This window comes from Passer montanus, unplaced genomic scaffold, assembly GCF_014805655.1.
Source record: "Passer montanus isolate IOZ18808 unplaced genomic scaffold, ASM1480565v1 scaffold72, whole genome shotgun sequence".
Taxonomy (NCBI): Eukaryota; Metazoa; Chordata; class Aves; order Passeriformes; family Passeridae; genus Passer; species Passer montanus.
The window spans coordinates 3,579,602-3,600,329 of record NW_024372370.1 but is presented as its reverse complement, the minus strand read 5'-3'; the positions used below and the strand labels follow the sequence as shown (position 1 = coordinate 3,600,329).

General features: G+C 38.1%; 1 protein-coding gene across 2 annotated transcripts in view; it reads right to left on the bottom strand.

Moving 5' to 3' along the window:
• The window catches only part of ABCC4 (ATP binding cassette subfamily C member 4), a 141,498-nt gene that overhangs the window by 47,035 nt on the left and 73,735 nt on the right, over positions 1 to 20,728 (bottom strand). For both annotated transcript variants that reach the window (XM_039730451.1, XM_039730452.1), the window contains exon 20: positions 17,531 to 17,610. In XM_039730451.1, coding sequence (XP_039586385.1) covers positions 17,531 to 17,610 — 80 coding nt within the window. The remainder of the gene's footprint in view (positions 1 to 17,530; positions 17,611 to 20,728) is intronic.

Sequence of the window (20,728 nt, the reverse complement as noted above, 5' to 3'; positions counted from 1 at the left end):
CTTTACAAAACTGGTTGACTGAAAATTGTCTTTCTTGGTAGACTATTTTGTGACTCCTGTAATAAAGTAATAAATGATCAATGTAATGAACAACTAATCTTTAATGAATCCTAGTTATTTGGTGAATCAAGGACATTTTTTTTCACTCCTGCTAAGAAGAAACTGGTGAAAAACTGGCTTTCAACTTGAGTTGAAAGACTTGACACTTGGAAGAGAGACTTTCAAAATAGGCTTGCAATGTTTTCCTAAACACAACATTGTCCCATTTGGAAAGAAAACCCAGGACAGGAGAAAGTGGGCTTCCTCTTCTCAAAGGATTACATTGTGAAATATTACAAATAACAAGAAAATGTTACACACTGCAAGAAATGTGATAAAAGGCTTGTTTCACCAGGTTTACTACAGTGTAATGTAACAGGTGAGGTAAACCTGACTTTACTCTTAGAAAACCAGATATAATGAGGAAAACTCTGCTGCTTAGGATCCTGGCCCAACTTTCTAAATTAAATCCTCCATTTCCTTCAAACCCCTTCATGTCTTTCATCAAACTTTCAGTTTGAACAGACAGTCAAAACCATCATCTGTACACAAACTTCTTTCAGAACCCAGCTGTGCATGAATGAATGTATGGTAGGAGTCCTGATATACTATAATTAGGATGTGCCCACTTGTTCCTTAAAAAAGGGGAAAAAAATCCAACCCATACAGTACCAAAACCAGACAACCGAAATCCTAGCTCAAGATTAAACTCCTGTATTATTCTCATTAACATATTCCTTAGAAATAAAAATATTTTCGGAAGATTTTTCATTTTATGGACTGTACAGCAGCCACCTTCTTCATCACCTCATGCAACACAGAAGTGGATTCCAGCTAAATATTGTGGCTGCCTGATTTTTAGATTCCAAAAATGCATTAGCGACCACTGGGTGCCAGAAATGCATGTCTTGCAGCAAAAATGCTTCCAGTCCCTTCAAGTTTTCCAATTTGGTGCTCATATAACCAACACATCAGCTAAGGTAGGTACCAGAGAGCTACCTTTCAAACACTTTCAGTGGAAGTGTCTATGACACATTGCATTTCCTGCTGCACTTCTGGTAGCGCACTGAGGCCAAAAACAAGTACAACCTTTACCCCTAAATTTGCTTTTTTCCCTTCAGGCTTCTCCGACTTTATCCTAATTTGACTTGACCAAAGAGCAAACCCACACACCTTACATATTACGACTGCATGAGTCACCTCTAGGCTTAGAGGTCTTAGCTCATGAAAGAAAATTTATCAGTGATAAATCAGATGAAAAGAAGATTTTTACAGCCCCCCCATCTCATAGATCCTGAAAGCACATTTTAGGGTCTCATAACCCTATTAAGAAAAATTGCTAAAGGTAGACATAGGAAAGGAGCTCTGGAGGAAGTTGCATTACCACTACACTGCTCATCTGTGGGTTAAGGTGTTGATAGCATCATGTTGTTTGACCTTATAGATACAGATCCCAAATGTCTACCTCGATTTCATCAGGAGGAGGCAAGGTGGCAATGAGAGTGCACAGTGTTTCACCTGGATCAATTATGCACATGGCTGTGTCAGCACAAAGCAAAACAAAGCACCCTGGGCTCCTCACCAGCACTGCCACCAGCCCTTCTCTACCTTCTACTTCTCTGGCATTCTTTAGAGCTCTGTAAACGTATTTCCTTTTTATCATGGGGTGAGGAGAAAGGACAAAAAGATTCCTGACCTCCTACAAATTTTCTCCTGTTCTAGATCTCCACTCTCCTCAGTAATGCTCATTATCTCTGCCAAGCCTGCCAGCCATCCATACGCTGGCAAGTTTCTAAAGGCTCCTTCACCTCCATCCTTATCAGCAGAGACTGAAGTCCAGTCCTTCCTTTCTGTTCCAAACTCACTCCTGAATCTGCTCGATACATCTGCTGCCTTCTCCCTCCGCCACTTCCTCGTCTCAGAAAAGCTGTTTCTGAATTACAGTGTAGTCTCCTCATAACATCAGCCACAAACCTGAAGTCAAATGTTGTGGAGAGCTACTTCAAGGAAAAGAATTCTGAGGAAAACAAATGCTTCTTAACAAAAAACAAAGAAGCCAAACTGAAGTTTAGTGATGATAATCTACAATATATTGCAAAGTGCCAGTGGGGCTGGGAGTGGGAGTAAAACTATTAAGATCCAGCTCATGTAAACAAAGCCTTGCTATGGCAGAAATACAGGGAAGGAAAAGATGGTTAGGATGACTAAAGTAAAAATCTGACACCGCCTTTGGAAGGAATTTTAGATGAGCCTGCACCACCTTATCATTATAAAAATTTATGATAGGGTGGATCAGTCATGTGTGTTCTTTTTTTTGAAAACCAAACTTGCATATAAATTAACTCCTAATGAAGTAGTCTGAAAGGCAGACACAACCATTTGCAGACTGTAATCATGTAGTCACTGCGTGAGGTAAGGCAAAGGTTCTAGCTCCTGAATTTCACAAGAGACAACCAACCTTTGCAGCTGGAGACTGCCCCAACTTCTACCAGCTTCACTGCATGCAAGCTGCAGGACCCAAGATAATCAGCAGGCTGACAGTAATGGTAACATGAGTGTCTGGCTTGTCTCTCCTCTCTGGAGACAAGCAGCAAGAAATGCTCAGGACTGGGTATCTGGACTTCTCATGGAAGAATCAGCTTACAACGGAAAATTGCATCAAAAGTCCAAGGTTTTCCTACATAAAAGAAATATGGTCTACAAACCCAGCACCTTTTAATGTATTTCTTAATTTTAGCATCCAAAATGTAATGACTGTGTAGAAAGTAACAGTCAAACTGAAAATAAAAAGAAAAAAGCAACTAAAACAGAAACACAGGAGCTGATTAATTACATTTACAGCTATCTGCACAGTATTTGAAACAAGGCCATCTTGAACAAAATACAACAGATGCACTGGTTACCAAGACCCAAAAGACCTGGAGAGTTTCAGGAAAAGACTATTGTTTCCAAATGGAGACATAGTGACCAATGTCCACCATCAAACTTGCTTCCATTTTCCTGGAGAAAGATGAATCTCCCACACAGCCAGCACACAGTCTATCCCTAGAGTACAGAAAAGCACATGTTGCTTCTGTTGGGAGTTATCCTCTTGCTTATAAGAGTCCTGAGAAATTTCCCTCATGATTTGGGCAGTCACTCCATTTACTGTGGCTTTTATTTTTCCTTAAAAATCTCCTCTTTTACTGCAACAGGCATACCCAACTATAACCCTCTGGGGAAACAAACGCCCTGATCAGCACGTTCACTTGTGAAACTTGCTTTCCCTTCACCATCTGATGACCTACTTCTCCATTATTCTTACAGGTGCTGAGAGTGGTATTTTGCAGTTTTTATCTCAAACAGCTCTTGATCTAGGAGTAACAGGTACTTCTGTGCCACAACCACAGAGCAAAAAAACATGGTATAGGAACCACACTATTCTGGACTTGCAATTGTTGACCTGGTAGGATTCCTCATCAATGAGAGGAGCCCAGGGGATGGGATCTGAGACTTGGAAACCTCATTGAGGGAATCCAGATGTGGCCTACATAGTAAAACTCCTGTCCTAGTTTAACAGTTTAGAAGTGATGAATAGAATAGTAAAGTTGTTTAGATTGGAAAAGACACTAAGATCATAGAGTCCAGTCCTTAATACAGCACTGCCAAGTCCACCACTACTCCATGTCCTGAAGCACGGTCTGTGTGCATCTTTTAAACATGTCCAAGGATGGTAGTAACTTCATCTAACTTTTAAGAGCATATCTAATGAACCTAAGTGGTTTAGTATTTTGCTACAATCCACCAACTGTATTTACTTGATGCCCGGTGACTACAGCAAAGTAAACACCTAAAGCCCATCAAGGCTAAATTTTGATGACTGAATCTACAGTCAAATCCCACGCAAGAACTGCAGCATTCCAGGATTGGTTTTACCAATACTTAAGCAGATGCCAAGTACACCTACTCAGCCCCAATTCCCAAATGCTGCTCCCTGGGCCCCAATATACACTCCTGAGGATTATATTAGCCCACGGAACTGCCACAAAGCCATACTAATTTAATAATAGCAAAGGCACATGTCCTTGACTTTAGTTTGAACCTTCACTGCATTAACTTTAGGCACTCTCAGTCAGGTGTGCTGTCTGAAGTAAAGCCATGTCAAGAAACTACAAAACCCCACTCTGTTCATACTTGCTTGGCATCACCCTTCCTCCTTCTTCTCCCCTACCCCTGACAGAAATTATTTCCTTGTTGACTCTGCCAAATAACTGCATGTACAATCAATCCTTAATCCAGTTCTGACATTTTCTTTATCCTTGAATGCCTTTTTTTCCCCCTTCAAACAGACTTTTTCAAACCAGACTGTCTGGACTGACTGACCTGCACCTCTGTTAAAGAAAAACTGCACAGGTGGCTGGTTACACTGGGACACCAGAAGAGAAGTCTCTCTGGGAAGATGACATTGCAATGAGAAGATCAGAGTGACAAACACTCTACTCAAGCCAGCTCCACCCAGAACCACAGTGTAGATTTTCTGCATTTTTCCCCTTTATTACGAAAAGCCACAGGAAACATCCAAAGAGAAACTAGCACCTAAACAATTCTACTTCATTTTGCTCACTTAAAGGAGCTGAGTTGAGGTGAGCAGTCTTGTCTTCAAACTACTTTTTAAATAAAATTTATGGGTTTTCTTTTGGAACAGGTTAAAAATAAGCATATATGGTTGTTTATGCTATTGCTTGCATCAAACTGCCAGGAACACATTCGTCTTCAGCAAAAATGCAATGAAGATTTATGAGTACAGGAGAACACATGGGATATACAATATTTAAGTGGCATCTCTGACAATGTCCTTTTCTGAAGCAACCAAGGACAGCAATATTTGACAGGAATGATAGCTCTCAATCAGTCTTAATTCAGCTATGGAAAATGTGCATCCACAAGAAAATATGGAATTTAAAGGCAATGACAACCAATGCACTGAAAGGGGAAAAAAAAGACACAGCAGGAGAAGAAACAAAAAATATAATTTCAGATAAATTGAATGAAGAAAGTAAGAAATAAATACTGCCAGCTCTAAAAGCTTCAAAAAGACCAAGTTCATCTTATCTCCTGCGAAATGCTCTCATCTCCTCTCAATCCTGCTATTTGCAATTAGTTGACAAGAGGTTATCTAACTAAATCAATATGTCACTGCAAATGGGCTGAATACATCTGCCAGAAATGTATTTAAAATTTCCAATCACATCCTTAATGCTAGCACCTCCTATTTGTTTTTGTCTCTACAAGACAGTCCTTCTGGATCACTGTTTTTCCAAGTGAACAAGCATATACTGAGCTCCTCAGGGCAAATGTTTTCTGTGCCACCAACATGCTCATTCATTTGACTTGGCATGCATTTTGTCATTAAGTGAGAAGCCTTAATATTTGTTTGAGGTCACAGCAAACTGTGTGCAATTGTTCTTTAACAAGTGACCTTACAATAAAAAGGGTGTTTTCTTTAATACATTGGCACCACCACCACTCTCATATTCAAACAGTAATCCTATCATCAGTAATCTCTTACCCTACAAGAAGGGACAGACATAGGTTCTCTGGGCACCCTGGGCCAGGAGGCTTAACTGTCTCCTGCAGAACTTGACTGTAACAGCAGCTTTCAAAAATCACAGTCTGTACGTTGTCTGAGACTTCCAGATATGATGCTTGAGAAACAGACACATAACCAAGCTCTGGACTTGGTGATTCTGACAGACACTTGGAATACTCATTGCTTAGAACTCTGCACTACAGTCCTACAACATACAGAGGTTATCTTCTTTCTAAGAATAAACTATCTTCACTCATGTAAGAAGTTTTTTTGCCAGGGCTCTTTGCCCATGGTAGTAAGTTACTTCCAGCCAATACAGGTTTTCCAAGGAAAAAAAAAAGCTTTTATCAGAGCCAAAGCTACAGCCTCTATTTAGGCATGCAGCTCCTGCTCATAACCAGTGGACATGGAAACTAATATACAAAATGACAGTGCCAACAGCCATTCTTATAAATGGCTGTGGACAATATATTTTTGTATTTATAAGCAGCAGAATATTGAACAGGATCTCTGACTTTCTGAAGCGCTCCTCGTTTATTGCACCTTGTGCCCCCTAAGCACATCTGCACAGAAGTGTTCTCAATGATTTGGGCAGCAAGTCACAACTTTGCAATGAGGATCTATAGAAAAGTGAGAGGTCTTCCTGAAGTCACAGGAGTTAGTTATGACTTTACTGTGATTTCCCCATATGAAAAATATAAAGAGCTATTATGGTTTTGCTGTTCAACAATGCTGTTTGTCACTTCTCCTGTGAATAGGCCTTGGCTACATTATATTGCTCTTTTCCCAAGGGACAAAAAGTGCACACACAAGAACTATTCACATAAACTACAGTGGTCTTTGTACCATGAAAAATACATTTTATCTTCCTGTGAAACACCTCAGATGCCGAGCACAACTTTACATGGTAGCTTGAGGAAACAGCATTAATCAGTGAGTGTAGAACATGCACACATACATGCTTTGCTTTCTTGACAGCTCTTGCCAGAACCTGCCTGAAACACTACAGAAAAATGTCTGGCATCACCCAACATTCCCCGAGTTACTCCTCAGGTAGCAGAAAGCATCTCTTCTCCATCATACTTATTTAGGGGTGTTGTGTCTCCAACATTCACCACCATTGTCAAGTGTGGTTGCTTTGCTGGCTGTTGCACTTGCTTCAATATTCTCAGAAAAATGCATTTTTGTATCTCCTCTGTCAGTCCTTGCTGATGAGTAACAGATATTTTTATAGGAAAATGAAAATGGCTTGACAATTTTTGCTCCCCTCCTACCTCTCAGAAGTACTTTCCACGATGTTTCCTCAGCTATATAAGCCCAAGACAGCCCCACTGAGTACAGAGCCTTATGAAATCAAAACATTTGATTCAACAATGGATATTTTACTCCTTAGTACTGCTACTAAGTGGTGTATTTCCCATTTTGTCCTTCACTCATATGTTTAGCACTTTACCAGCAGAGGCTGATTCATTGATCTTTGTCTCAGTTTTATCCCATTTAAAAAACCATTTTGAAAGCAGACGTTATTTCAGTGATAATTAGGGAGAACATATACACAGAATGAGAACAAAAAAAGAACCCCAAAAAAATCTCACTGTTTTAAGGCTATTAGGATGCAGGAGGCAGATCTTACAGGCAAATACAAAATGACGCAAAAAATGCATTGTAAAAGGAATGGGAAAAGTTAGGCCTTTTAACTCCATGAGTACAAAACTGTGAGTGCTGGGATACTAAACAGGGAAAGGATCACAGAAAGCAGCTCATGCCCTCTACAAACAGCATCTCCTATTGTCACTGCCGGGGAAAAAACACTGACCTAGACAGACCACTGATGGCATTAGTTCACGTTCTTACGGTCTGGTCCATTAATTTACTTGCTGAAATACTGTCCTCTCTTCCTGTGAGGAATTCCTCTGAGCTAATGATGCTGTTATCACATTTTCACCCATACTATGCACCTTCAAAATCGTACTTCCCACAGACACTGCCGCCCCACGTGTCACAATTTTGCAAACTTTGTCTTTGAGCCCTGTACTTTCCTGCCTTGTGTCCCTTGTCCCTCATGGCCACAATGCCAGAGCAGCTGTGCACCCTCCTCAAGAATACCTCATTTTCAACTGCATGACCTTTTCTGCTCAGCCAAGTCCAACTTTCACCAGAAGTTAATTCTGGGTCTTTCAACAACTTTAAAAGCTTTCTGCTACATTTGAACTGTGGGCTTTTCTGTTAAAGAGAGTATCAATTCCTCAGTAACACAGCTCTTCTGCCTTACAGCAACTACAAGCTTTTAAGCATTTTATTGTTGTTCTTGCTGTTTAGAAATACACTATTCATGTATTTATTTTTAGGTGGAATGAAGAACTACTCATATTTCTGTAATCTATTTCTGTAATACCACAACAGCCTCTCTGCCCCAGTTAAATGAAAACTATGAAAAATATTAAGGACTACAGCATCAGCTATCCAAAGAAATAAAACTACATTCTTTTTCCTTCAGGTCACACTCTTTCACAGGAGATATGCAAAAAATGCTTTCTAACCTGTCCCTGACATTTTCCCCCTTAACTTCCTCAGAACTTTGCCACTTTGATAGGGCTATAAAATACTACTTTCCTATTCAAAATAAATCCCTGACTCATAATTTCTCAGTACTACATGATATCTATGATCACTCACCTCCAAAAAGCTGAATAGTGGTCTGATGCTTTCAGCATATTTAAAATAATCAGCACCAGCCTCATTCCACCACCAGCAAGTTTCACCCAGTTCAGCTGCTCTGTGCATGTCCAGAACCCAGTGAGTAAAGAGAAAATTCCTCAGCAGAGAATAAAAATCATTTAGTCTTGTAAGTGCGTGCTCATTCTTTATGTGTTACAAATATGCAGCAAACCACCAAGAAGATTTTTCAGAAGCTTTATTTATCACAAACCATCAACAAGGGCACACTTACAAAACTAACTAATAGTTAAGTTTGATCTGATCCCAAAATCCAGACTATTAGTGAGAAAATTGAAAAATTGTTTTTTGAAGTGTTACGTTGAATTTGATAGAAGGATGGACAACTGAATCAACGATCAAACCAGCATTTTTATAAGAATATCTAAGCCCTTTATTTTAGCATGCGACTGACATATATAGCAAGAGAGCTCTGTTTATTTAATCATTAGACTGATTTTAAACACTATTAAGAAAATTATTTAGGGATGTGATTGTGAAAGAAAATGAAATAGCTCAGCATTCTATTCTTCCACTGTGCAGGAATAGATATTATTAAGCCCTTGAAAGAGCCTAAATACACAGACTTTTGTATTTCAGGAGTACAATCTAAACGACTCAATCTCTTTTAAACAGTACAAAAATGTCCTTTAATGTAGATGTAATAAAAAGACATAATAAAAAGACATATGACATTCAATTACCACCTGAGCTCTCATCTTCTGTCATACAGAACTGCCCCCACTGCATCTCCTCTACCTTTTGACAAACAAACTTGTCTGGAATTTTCAAAGCTGCACAGTTCACCAAGTAGCCACAGTATTCAGCAAGAAAAAAGTTCTTATATTGTGCAGGTGCACACATAACCCTGGCAGAACATTTCTGTGAGATGAAGTCTTTATTTTTGCTAAAGATAATTCCTTGTGTCACATTTGTTTTGGGCATAAATACGCATAATGATTTACACAGACACATGTCAGCTACATGGCTTAGTAATTCAAATTACCTCCAAGTTTCTCCTTCCTTCGTGAATCAAAAGAGAAATCTCCAATCCTTTTGCCAAACAGTGAAATCCTAATTTGTTTGTAAGCAGTCATTGTCCTATCTATAGTATATCAGTAGTTAAAGGCAATCTAGAAGATTTATACTTATCACCATTTGGAACAGTATTGTTACACTCTGTGACTGACAGCAGAATTAAAGTATTTCTAGCTACTGTAAAGTGTTAGAAATGTTAATGATTTTCAGAAGTCGTAAGACTAATCACCAGTCTGAGACACAGATATGAAAGGTTGTGATAATGCTTACAAAGTCAGGGAAATACCAATAAACCTATAAAAACCTATAAGCTATAAAATACCGATGAAATACCTATAAAATAATGATAAAAATCTCCACTCTAGCACTAAAAACAGCAGTAGTATATACACAAAGAAAGAGCAAAAAAAAGGAGAAAACTACAAAAAATAAGTTCACTTGCATACATAAATACACTTTGATAATATTTCTTTGCCTTCTTTCACACAAAGAAAAGCAAACGAGAAAATACCTTCCAAAAGGTATGAACCAAATGAATAGAATCTTTCTGGAATTTTTACAAATTCCACCTTAACTAAAGTGGGGAAATTTCCAAACCACAAAGAACAGGGTGAACATCACTGGACTTCCATAAAACTATCCTGCTTTCTATTATCTGAAAATATATTGAAAGTAATCTGATAAAGAAAACAGAGAAGCCCATTTGGAGAAGAGATTATTTACACCTGACTGTAATTTTGTATTTACATGTTCCAACTATCAAAATATTGCAAGAACAACTACCATTAAACCTCAATCTGCGCAAATGTTAGGGAAAGTAGTATAAAGACTACACCTCACAATGCTCTAGAAAAAGACAGAATTCCACTAATTGAAAACTAGCTTTATTTTTCAGAGCACTATATTCAAACCACCTGTATTCCACAAATAAGAAAATGAAAGGAGCCCAGTACAAAACTATGACCTACTTTTACCACATAAATGCAGAAGTGCAAAAACTAAAAGGAAATGGGTTAAGAAAAACAAGAAAGGTAGTAGAGGAGGCAAGAGGACAAGAAGGTAATGACACCCTATTTTCAGTATTATTTTACCTTTTTTCCCATGTCAGATAAAGTGTTGAATCTTCAAATTTTATTAATATCAAGTAAATAAATACCCTAAAATATTAAAGCATTTACATTATCTTCTTACACAAATTAGTTTTGTTACAGTAGTGATCTCTGCTGCCTTGACACTAACATGTGGACAATTGCATGCATACCTATTCTTAAAAAAATTCTACAAATGAACATAAATTTAAAAAAAAAGGGGGGTGAGGCAAAGGCTTAGGCTGGGGATACACAGACACTATAGTGAGAACAGAACACAGCCTTCCCTGGAAAACTGAGGTCCATATATAAACAGGAATTCACCCATTAGCAGTGACTCCAGACTTCACACATTTTATCCTGTGCACACACTACCAATCTGAGTAAATATTGGTCCATATATAAACAGGAATTCACCCATTAGCAGTGACTCCAGACTTTACACATTTATCCTGTGCACACACTTCCAATCTGAGTAAATATGCAGTCTGTAGGACGCTCACCCTTCCATTCAAAGGAATGTGATGACAGGTACAAAATAAAGAACAGCAATAGCTTAGGCATAGATTATCTCCCACTGCTGGTCACCATCAACAAGACTAATTGGCTACTGAGATTTAACAACCAAGACATTCAAGGACAGAGAAGAAAAGGTCAATAAAAAACTGCATTATTTAGACAAGTGTCTGTGCTAAACTCACAGCTTCTGCATGTTAGTCTTGGAGACACAAATGCAACCCAAGCCTCCTCTTCCTCCACCACTTCCCACCCCTTTTATTTGTTTGCTTGTTTGTTTTTAACAAGACAGTGGGGTTAATTAAAAAATACCGAAACTAAAAGCACATGCAAATACTGCATGATCACAGCAAAAATTAGGATCTTATTGCAATGATAATTTTAACCTTTTCTGAAACTAGAGCTCAAATTTACCAATGAAAAAATATATACGCCTATTAAAGTTTTAACTTGTCTTTCATTGTGCAATAGTCATATGCCCTTAACATGGCTCTTGGGAAGTTACAGCAAGAAAAAGTCCCATAAAGTTTCAGTTGTCAAGTGTTACCAGGCAACTGTTTTGTGGTTCTTTAATTTATTTATTTTGCATTTAAACCTCAGCACAGCAAAACTACCATGATCCAGCAGAAGGGAAGCTAAAAGGTATCCCAGGTATCCAAGGCACAGGTCTGCACTAGGCACCAGGCTCAACAGAGTATACTGACATTTAACAGAGATCCCACTACTGGTTATTTTCTTACAACACACCGCTGATCATATTTTGAATACACACATGCAAACACACAGAAAGAATTATTCTTTAATGAATAAAAATGCCTCTCAAAACTCACACATGCATACAGACTAAACTCAGCTAAACTGGAAAAAACAACGCAACGAACTCCTCAGGAATACCACCTCTCACAGAAAGCACAAAATAACAATGTCATTGTTAAACTAAAAGATCCTCAAATTCCTTCTACACACTTTCCCTGACATCCTCACACAATAAAATGCAGGGGTCAGTGGTACTGAAACAAGGAACGGCAGTTCCACTCTTGTGCACATACGAAAGCAAGTGACCCAAGCTATTATTCCAGTCTGAGGCACTTTTTGTTCCTAATATCCAGATGCAGCAGCTTTTTTTCCCCCCTTTCTCTTTTTTTTCTTTAAGAAATGACTGTGGACACCTCCTTCACATTTTCCTTTTCTTCACTATTTTCACTCCATAAAGCTGCAGTCAATGTGTTTTGTGTGTAGTGAGAAGGGAATGGCACATTCAGTGGTGGTCTCAGCCACAGCCTACATTGGTGGTTCAAGTAGTCTCAGGATTAGGTCTTTGTGTGTGATGAAAGGATATGAAAAGTCAGTTATTTAAACTCAGTCAAGCTGTTGATTTTGGGGAGGAAAAAGGTTTTGCAATTCAGTTTTCCTCAATAAATCACTGCCCTTTTTCAAGGGCAGCTGCAGATAGTTCACATGTTCACAGTGTTCTCCAGAAACAAAACAGATCATGATTTTTTACCCCTCCCCTCAATCTAACATAGGGTAAGAAATCAAAATGAAGGGGCCATCGCATTAATTACTCAAATTCACTTGAAACTAAAGCAGAAAATCAACTCTGTTAACAAATAATAAGATCACTGAAAAATTACAAGGGCAAGAAACTACAGAGAAAATCTTCCCTTTAAAATTTACCAGAATAATTTACAAAACCAACACAAAGTCTGAAATGTTTCACTGTCCTATGTATTCAATCAGTTTACAGATATAATTTCCAAGTAGTTTGTCAGTTTGGGTACTCATCTGGCAAAGTCTGAGATCCGAGTTTAAAGATGTTAAGTCTCTGCAGATTTATCTTGAGACAGAATATGATTCAGCCTTTTATGAGGTCTCAAAACTACAGCATCCAAAATACTGGCCACTTAGGAATATCTGGGCTAATGTGCATAAACAACTATTAAATATATTGGATTCTTAATTCCTAATAACCCCTCATTAATTTCAATTCCTAATACCCCCTCAAAATTTTATTCTATTTCTTGGCTGACCTTTTCCCCAATTGTGTTTTATTAGTGCTGCATTGAGCTAAACATTGCCAAGAGAAGCTGTGGATGCCCCATCCTTGTAAGTGTTCAAGGCCAGGTTGGATGAGCCTTTGATCAACGAGGTCTAGTGAAAGATGTCCCTGTCCCTGGCAGGGGTTTGGAACTAGGCGATCTTTAAGGTCCTTTCCAACCCAAAGCATGCTGTGAGCCTACGGTTTTACACTACAGACCCCACACCTACCAGTGAATCCACATCAACAGAACCTTATACTCACACAGAGCTTAAGGCCGGACATTTATATCTAAATAAAATAGGTGTTTAAATCCTCTTAGAAAGTTTTAAAGCATTGTAATGGCCATCACACAAGTTGTCCTTTAGCTGGTGAGATTGTAACTTAGCTGGAGAACAGTTGCCAAAACCAAGTAACTCCAGTTAAGAAAAAGAGAACGAGATGCAGACAGAGGCCAAGGAGGTCAACAATAATTAAAACAATGCAAACTCACAAGAAAAAAGCCAAAACCCCACCATCTTTGCCAAACAAATTAATTCAGCTTTTTGACTTAGTCAACCTACAAACATTGATTACTACCCGATTCTATGAACAAATGTAATGCCAATTTAGTAGAAATAACAAGTGTCATACTGAACATAACATTGCTTTCTAGTTTACTTTCTTAGGAGAACTCGTACAGAACCTTACGATCAGCCAGAATTCATTACAGAAGATAAGACTCAGGCGTAGACTGCAGATTTTGAAGGGTTTTTTTAACTTAAATGAGCTTCAAACAGAACTTTAAACATACCATTAAAGATATCTTAGCTGAAACACCTAAATTAACCTTTGGTTCTCAAATCAATTTTTCTACTTCACATCTACCCACAGCATTCTGTTCCAGCCATGTAGTCAAACATAGCCATAAACATGTTCTCATAAAAGAGACTTATTTTTAATTCATAAACCTTGTGGATACAGCAGTAATTTCCACAAAACACAGTCAGCTGCAGTGAGATGCCTCATATGCTGTTAAAATTCATAAGGAGAAAAAAATTACTGCCTTCCAGTGAGGACTGCTTCTCTTGCCTTCAAGCTCTCAAGACAGGTGTGTTATATTTTGGTGCACTTCAAACCAAAGAATGAAAAGATGGCAGAAAACTTTAAATGCAATGCAAGTAGCTACTTTGGGAGATATTGCAAAGCCATGGTTTTGTAAAATCTAACCAGATTTTCAAAAGAAAACACAAGGTTCATGATGTATTTTTGTGCTTGCCACATACCTTTCATCTCTGCGTTAACCAGAAAGTGCACAGAGACTATCCACTGTCTTGAAGAGAGTCTTTATTTTCCTTAACTCAGTGGAAGATCTAAAAAATTAAACTCTTTCTATTCAAAGAATTAATTTTCATCCAGTTTACCTGTCTAGACTAATAATGCTCATTATGGCTGTAGTGCAGTATATAAATATTAATACTTACTCCAGAAGAATATGATCATTTTTTAGCATTGCTTAAAAATCTGTATTTTGTATAGTTACAAAATACAGGAAACTAGAAGGTGGCATTTAAATATTTATTTATCAGTATTTAAATTGGCTCATACTGTAGCTTTTGGGTGTCCAATCACATTGTATTTATTTGTGCTGAAATTACACACTCACTTGCCAATACAGTAAAAGGGTGGAATGCTCCACAATGATGCTAGCAATAACTCTGAAAAACGACCACTTCTTCAATGCAAATCCGCTCAAGAAAAGCTTCTACACACAAAGTAAGATGAACCAGTTACTGCATTGTTTATTAAGTTTCACTTGATTCCTCCTGACAACCATTTAAACAATGAATGTTGGGAAATGTCTCTCAAAGAATCAACAATAATGGCTGGGATCAGGGCTTTTATATCCAGCTAATACTGTTTTTAGAAAGGAGAAAATATTTCTTCCTGAAGGGATTATAAGAAGTGTTATAAAAGACACCTGCAAACAAAACAAGTGACAAAAGATCTCTATCATAATTGATAACAGTTATCCTTTGTAAAGATCTCTGTTTCATCAGAAATAAATATATATTTGCTCTTGAATTGCAAAAGCATTCACTAAGCAAGAAGCCTGCTGATCAATAAGAGTAAATTTTAGAAAACCTGCCAAGAAGAAAGTGATTTTTTCTCGTGGAAAGCAGTGCATTAATAATCAACAGTAAAATCCTACATTTTCTTTTCTGATGCCAAATAGAGCAGGCAAGCTTTGAAACACACTGTCTTTTTAATATTGTACTGGACTTGTAAAATATACTTTGTTTTTTGGAAAGCAATAACTTTTCACTTAAAAAACAAACTCAAGAATTTGACAAATAATTCAATAGCCAATTAAAAAAAACCCCACAAATTAATCAAGATGAAGGAAAATGTTTACCAAATGTGGTTTACAGCAGGAGCTTGAAAGAAGAAAACAATCACATCTATAGAAGCAGCTTTCACTCTTCCATTCCAGACCAGTTCAGTTCCAGAAAGCACACACTGCCTAAAGGTTCTATACCCTGGCCACTGACTAGGTTTTCCAATGTGCTGGTAGATGATGCTCTCTGTACACTCTGTGCCATGTGCCATGCACACAGGGTAGACACTCTCTCAGCCTCCTTTTGAAGCAGATCAGTTTGTTCTGTCAAAAGTAAGATAGTGCAATTCTCAAGGCAGTTTGCTTCAGGGTCTGCTCCCAAAAGGAAGTATGGACAAGATCACACCAACTGTGGCTCCCTCTGCTTTTGCAGACTTCTGTATCATTTTCTCAGCAAATTCTGCATCCTCAGACAACCCCACATGCCTTTAAACCACATGCCAGGGCGTGCAAAACACCCACTCAGTTTCTTGCTATAAACCACTATGCTGTCTTGCAACACAACCCTCACGTTATTATTGTAAATATACAGAACTAAAAGAAATGGCTAATCATTTTATCTCAGGATCACAGGACCCAGAGGATGCTCTGGCCATGAGCAGTACCTAGTGTGAACACACACAGTGCAGTCTGCTGTAAAGGGCAGACTGAGGCACATATAAACCCTCTGGCCCAATGGACAAGCAGCACACTGTGCAGGACAGATGGGTTTGACTTTGTGGATGCAAACTGTATGCTAAGAGAACAGGACAAGGACTGCAGGACAAACTGAACTTCCAGTCAAAAAGAAAGGCACATATGTATAGTCTCAAGACAGCTGAAATAAAGATATTCTGACCAATAAGACAGTTAACGAGACTGAAGAGGACTTGGAATCTGCACAAACAGTAAAAAATTAATTGTTTTTATAGAAAAATCATATTGCACTTTCAAGAAGAACTTAATTAAAATGAAATTAAGTGACCATGTATTAAAAATCCTAATATTCTCTGTAAGCAAGTCCCTAACTCATTACAAAACCCAACTGCTGTAATTGATAGGTACAATACACTATGTTTCCTTTTTCCCCAAAATGACACTTTAAAATGGCACTGTAAAAATCTTTTTGATTTTGAAAATTGAAAAACAAAACATACACCTCAATTTCAGCTACTTCACTGAACTACAAAAAACACTTTATCTTAGGCATTTTTACTCCTTGCAATAATTTTTTCCTTATTTTCAAGAGTTCAGGAAGAACAACATGATTAAACTGCTCAACCTGAAATGTCTTTGGTTTATTTTTAAGTAAGTCAAAACATGGTTTAGATCCTGACTAGGTTATCTTTAAGAGACGAAGCAAAGCTAGTAATAGCACCTTTAAAACATTTCTGACCTCAGCGTGACAGGTGTGATCCACTAAGTGGATCCAGATAACCCACTAAGTCTTTTTTTATCTAGCATCCACAATTCTGTATATTCTGTGATTCATGTTATTTTCATACAGTACGATCATTTTTTTTTCAGATTTATCCTCCTGCAATTTTTTACAAGAAAGATTAATAGCAACTGCAACAGAAAAACCACCTTGATGTCACGTATAATCCTTTATCATTTCATCACTATCAAAATCTCAACGCTTTGTCCATCTTTCTTTTCTGCAGCAACTTATTTCACTTGTTCCTATTAAGGCTATTATATTCAGCCTATTACTACTAATCTTTTCTTTGTAAATAGCCACACCTATTTTAATCTGAAATGGTGTGGTAAGCATTTGATTCTTTGTGGAAGTAGACATGTAATTAGGTTAATCTGTGCTATCTTTTCATGTGAGCTGATTGTTTCTTTACTATGGACATATTTCTTATAACAGCAATAAGCTTGCCAGATTGCTTGGAGGCAAATCAGGAGCAATTTACCAAGCATGTAGCTGCTATGAGCTGAAATCTTGACATAATAGCAAGCTGTGTATAGCCACTCCTACCTACCAGTTATTACTCATGTTAGCTTTTCACTGACACGTTAAATTTCAACCGCACCTTTCTTTCACAAACAAGTACTTTCCTTCGACTCAGCTACATCTGTGACAAATAGTTGATCTTCAGCAAAGCATACAGGAATCTAAATGCAGAATGCAGTGCAGAAGTCTCTGACAGCAGCAACTGAATTACCTGCACGAAGTCCAAGAAGGTCAGTGGAAGCAAGTCATCCAAGTGGCCAATATCTTTGGAGAAACGATTTAAGATTCTTCCTATAGAAACAGGGTTGAGAAGAAAAACAAAAGGGAAGTAAATATAATTCCTGAAAAGATCCATGTTTTACTACTCAAAAACAATTAAAAGGAAACAGCTGGACTTAAAGAATAAAAAAACAATTTTGGAAACCCTCATGAGGGGAGTGAGTCTCCTACTACCACTGCAATATATTTTGAAGAATAATAATTTTTTTACAAATGCTTTCTACCCAAATATAAACTCTTTACATAGACAGCTAGAAAAAAAATTTAAATGGGCTTTGAAGATAATATTTCAACAGAATTTAACAGGTGAAACACACATGCTTTGTATGCTTAACATGGGCAGGTAAAGGTTTACAGGTCAGACAACTTAATGCAAGTTTCATCAAGGAACATCAGCTGGAATCTGCTCCTATCCTTGACTGAAACTCACTAGTGCATGCATGTCTCAGATAGATCATAGCTGATCTAACTGATCTTTTTTAGCATTTCTGTTCTCACCCCTCAACATTATACATGGATCCAAATTGCAGGCGTTTCAAAAATAAAATCTGAGATAGATTGGCATTCATGCAGCTCTCCATTTATACTTATTGAAAACCTTGACAATACTGATCTTTATTAAAGCTAATAAAACGATTTTTAATCTGCTGTCAGTGAAGCATTTACGTTTCTCTATTTTCCCAAGTTCTACTTGAGTGAAAAAAGGCAGTTATATCAAGACTTCTTTCATAATTAAAGTCACAGCGCTGCCACCCATAAGTGGATTAGTATCTTTCTCTATTAATCAGTATCTCTACTCACCAGGAAAGAAACTAAACCAGGGGTGGGAATCTGGCCATTTCTAAGGTGTGTGATGCCCATACATGCATTCACATTGCTTTGTTATCTGCATATATCTTGATTCAATTATACTTTTAACTGGTACAAACATATTCACTGCGCTGGCAACAAAAGACTTTTTTTTTTCCTTTCAAAGGAACTCATTAAACTGAAAGCAAGTTTAAAGTTTCCACAGAGTGCACTGGCAACGTAATTTAGAGATAAGAGATACTGAAGTAACTTCTGTAGCAGCCATCATGCTAGTTCTCTGCTCACAGCTCTTTTTAATTCATTTCTTTTTTCAGGGAATTTCTGTTGCACACCAAACAATACAGAAAACATCCTCTCCTCAGGTCTGGGACATGACTCCGAGGAGACTGGTGGCAAAGAGCTTGTTCTGCAGTACTTCACTACCCAAGGCAGTTACTTCAGGCAGCCAACAGCTGAATTCATCCTGGTTTTACGCTTTGCACACAGAGAGGAAGGGTGTACAGCAGCACAACACTCAGAAAAATCTCTTTCACCTTTTTCTACTAGGAATAGCATGTGGGGATGTTCCCTTTTATCAGGGTAGATACATCAGAAGAAAGTCCAAGACAATTTTTAAAAAAAACTTTCTTTTTGCCATGATTTTCTTTCATGGAGAGTAGTCCCAGAAGAGTGATCAAGCACATGCTGTATACATGCTGTCACTAATATCCTTAAATATCACATTCTAGGTTGTTTTCAAATGAACCAAGATTTCACTGGCAAAAAGAAAATCATTTGAAGAGGTTAAATGCTTCCTGTTGATAGAGGTTTCCTTACCAGGAAAATGTCCAGGTAGGGCAGATAAGGAAAACTAGGTGGAATAACAGACTGGGCTCAGGGTATTAGAAATCTGTTCACAGCTTTGTCACTTGTCTTCTGAGTGACTTCACTTTATTTTACAGAGCAAGGAGCAGAGCAAGGAGAGGTGACGGTGCTAAGGCCCTCCATGAAAAGCTGTGAGACCCACCAATGAGGAGCTGCACACAAGGGCAAAGGATTGTTCCCACAGCAAGCAAACCCCACCTTAATCCAGCCTAAGAATCACCTTTTTGCCTTTTAACCCCAAGTAAGTTTTATTTGTAGTGGTTTCAGACTTATATAAGAAGCCATTGCGCAAAGGCCACCCCACGTGACACTGCCAGGAGGCAGCAAGGTCACTCAGGCTGGCTCCTCTTCCATGGCCACAGCAAGGTCAGCCCCACGCTGGCACCTCCAGCCATGGAGCAATGCCTGCACATTGAGAGTGACTGTGGCTCTCCTCCTCTTCCCGTGAAGTTCTCTGAGCAACGTGGTCACAACAGAAAACTTGGCTCAGCCAAGCTGTCCCCAGCAATCCCTGGTTTCACTGTCTCTGCCATGTTACCACCAACCACTCCAGCTCCCAGAGGTAATCACGCTGCTAATTGCCAAAACTGCATTTTTTTTGCAACTGCCTTATGGAATTGTAAAGTATAACAATGTTTCTATAGCCTCTGTTTTGACAGTTCTGTGAGCTGCCACTAGGAAAGTAGAAATTAATCTGATGTTATCAATAAAACATGAAAACATCTTTTAATCTGCCTAATCCTCTTTAAAATGTAAATACAGTAATTCTGTAAAATGACGCTGACAAAATTTGAGTGAGCAAAAGAAATGGTATATGAAAAAGACAAACATCGAAAACTGGAACCTTTCACAGTCCACCTAATACAATTAAACAGTGGCAAGATGAATCAGTTGCTTCCCAAATAAACATTAAAGCGATTTTCTGATAGCAGAGCTGCACTGTTTTTGAATTTTCAAATTACTGAAAATTAGGTCTATTTAGTGTTTGCACATAGAAATCCTGGAAAATGACACCTGAAGTCATTAAGACCAGGAAAATATTTTGCTTACTGCTAAGAGGTCTGTATCTCCTTCCTGTACTGTTTATCTGGTGACCATTAATGCTTTTCTACAGCTAAAGGCAAGAAACAAACTCTTAGCTTTATTTTTGTCATTGCTGTTTTTCAATTCTATTACCCCAGAGAAAGTAGAAGAGAAAATAGAAGACTAGAGGTGCATTTCAGATCCTGTTCACACGGATGTAACTGAACTGGCATTTTACACAGCATGTCCTATGCAGAAGGAAGGTACAGTAACTCAATGAAGCAAGTTCCTTCACCACATGGCAGGGACAGCAATGCAACTTTCAAGCAGAAGTGTTATGCTTTGGAAATATCCACAAGATGCCCCACAGCCATTACAGTATTGCATTCAAAGCAATTGCTTCATTTATAAGGATGTCTACAAGTACAAGAGG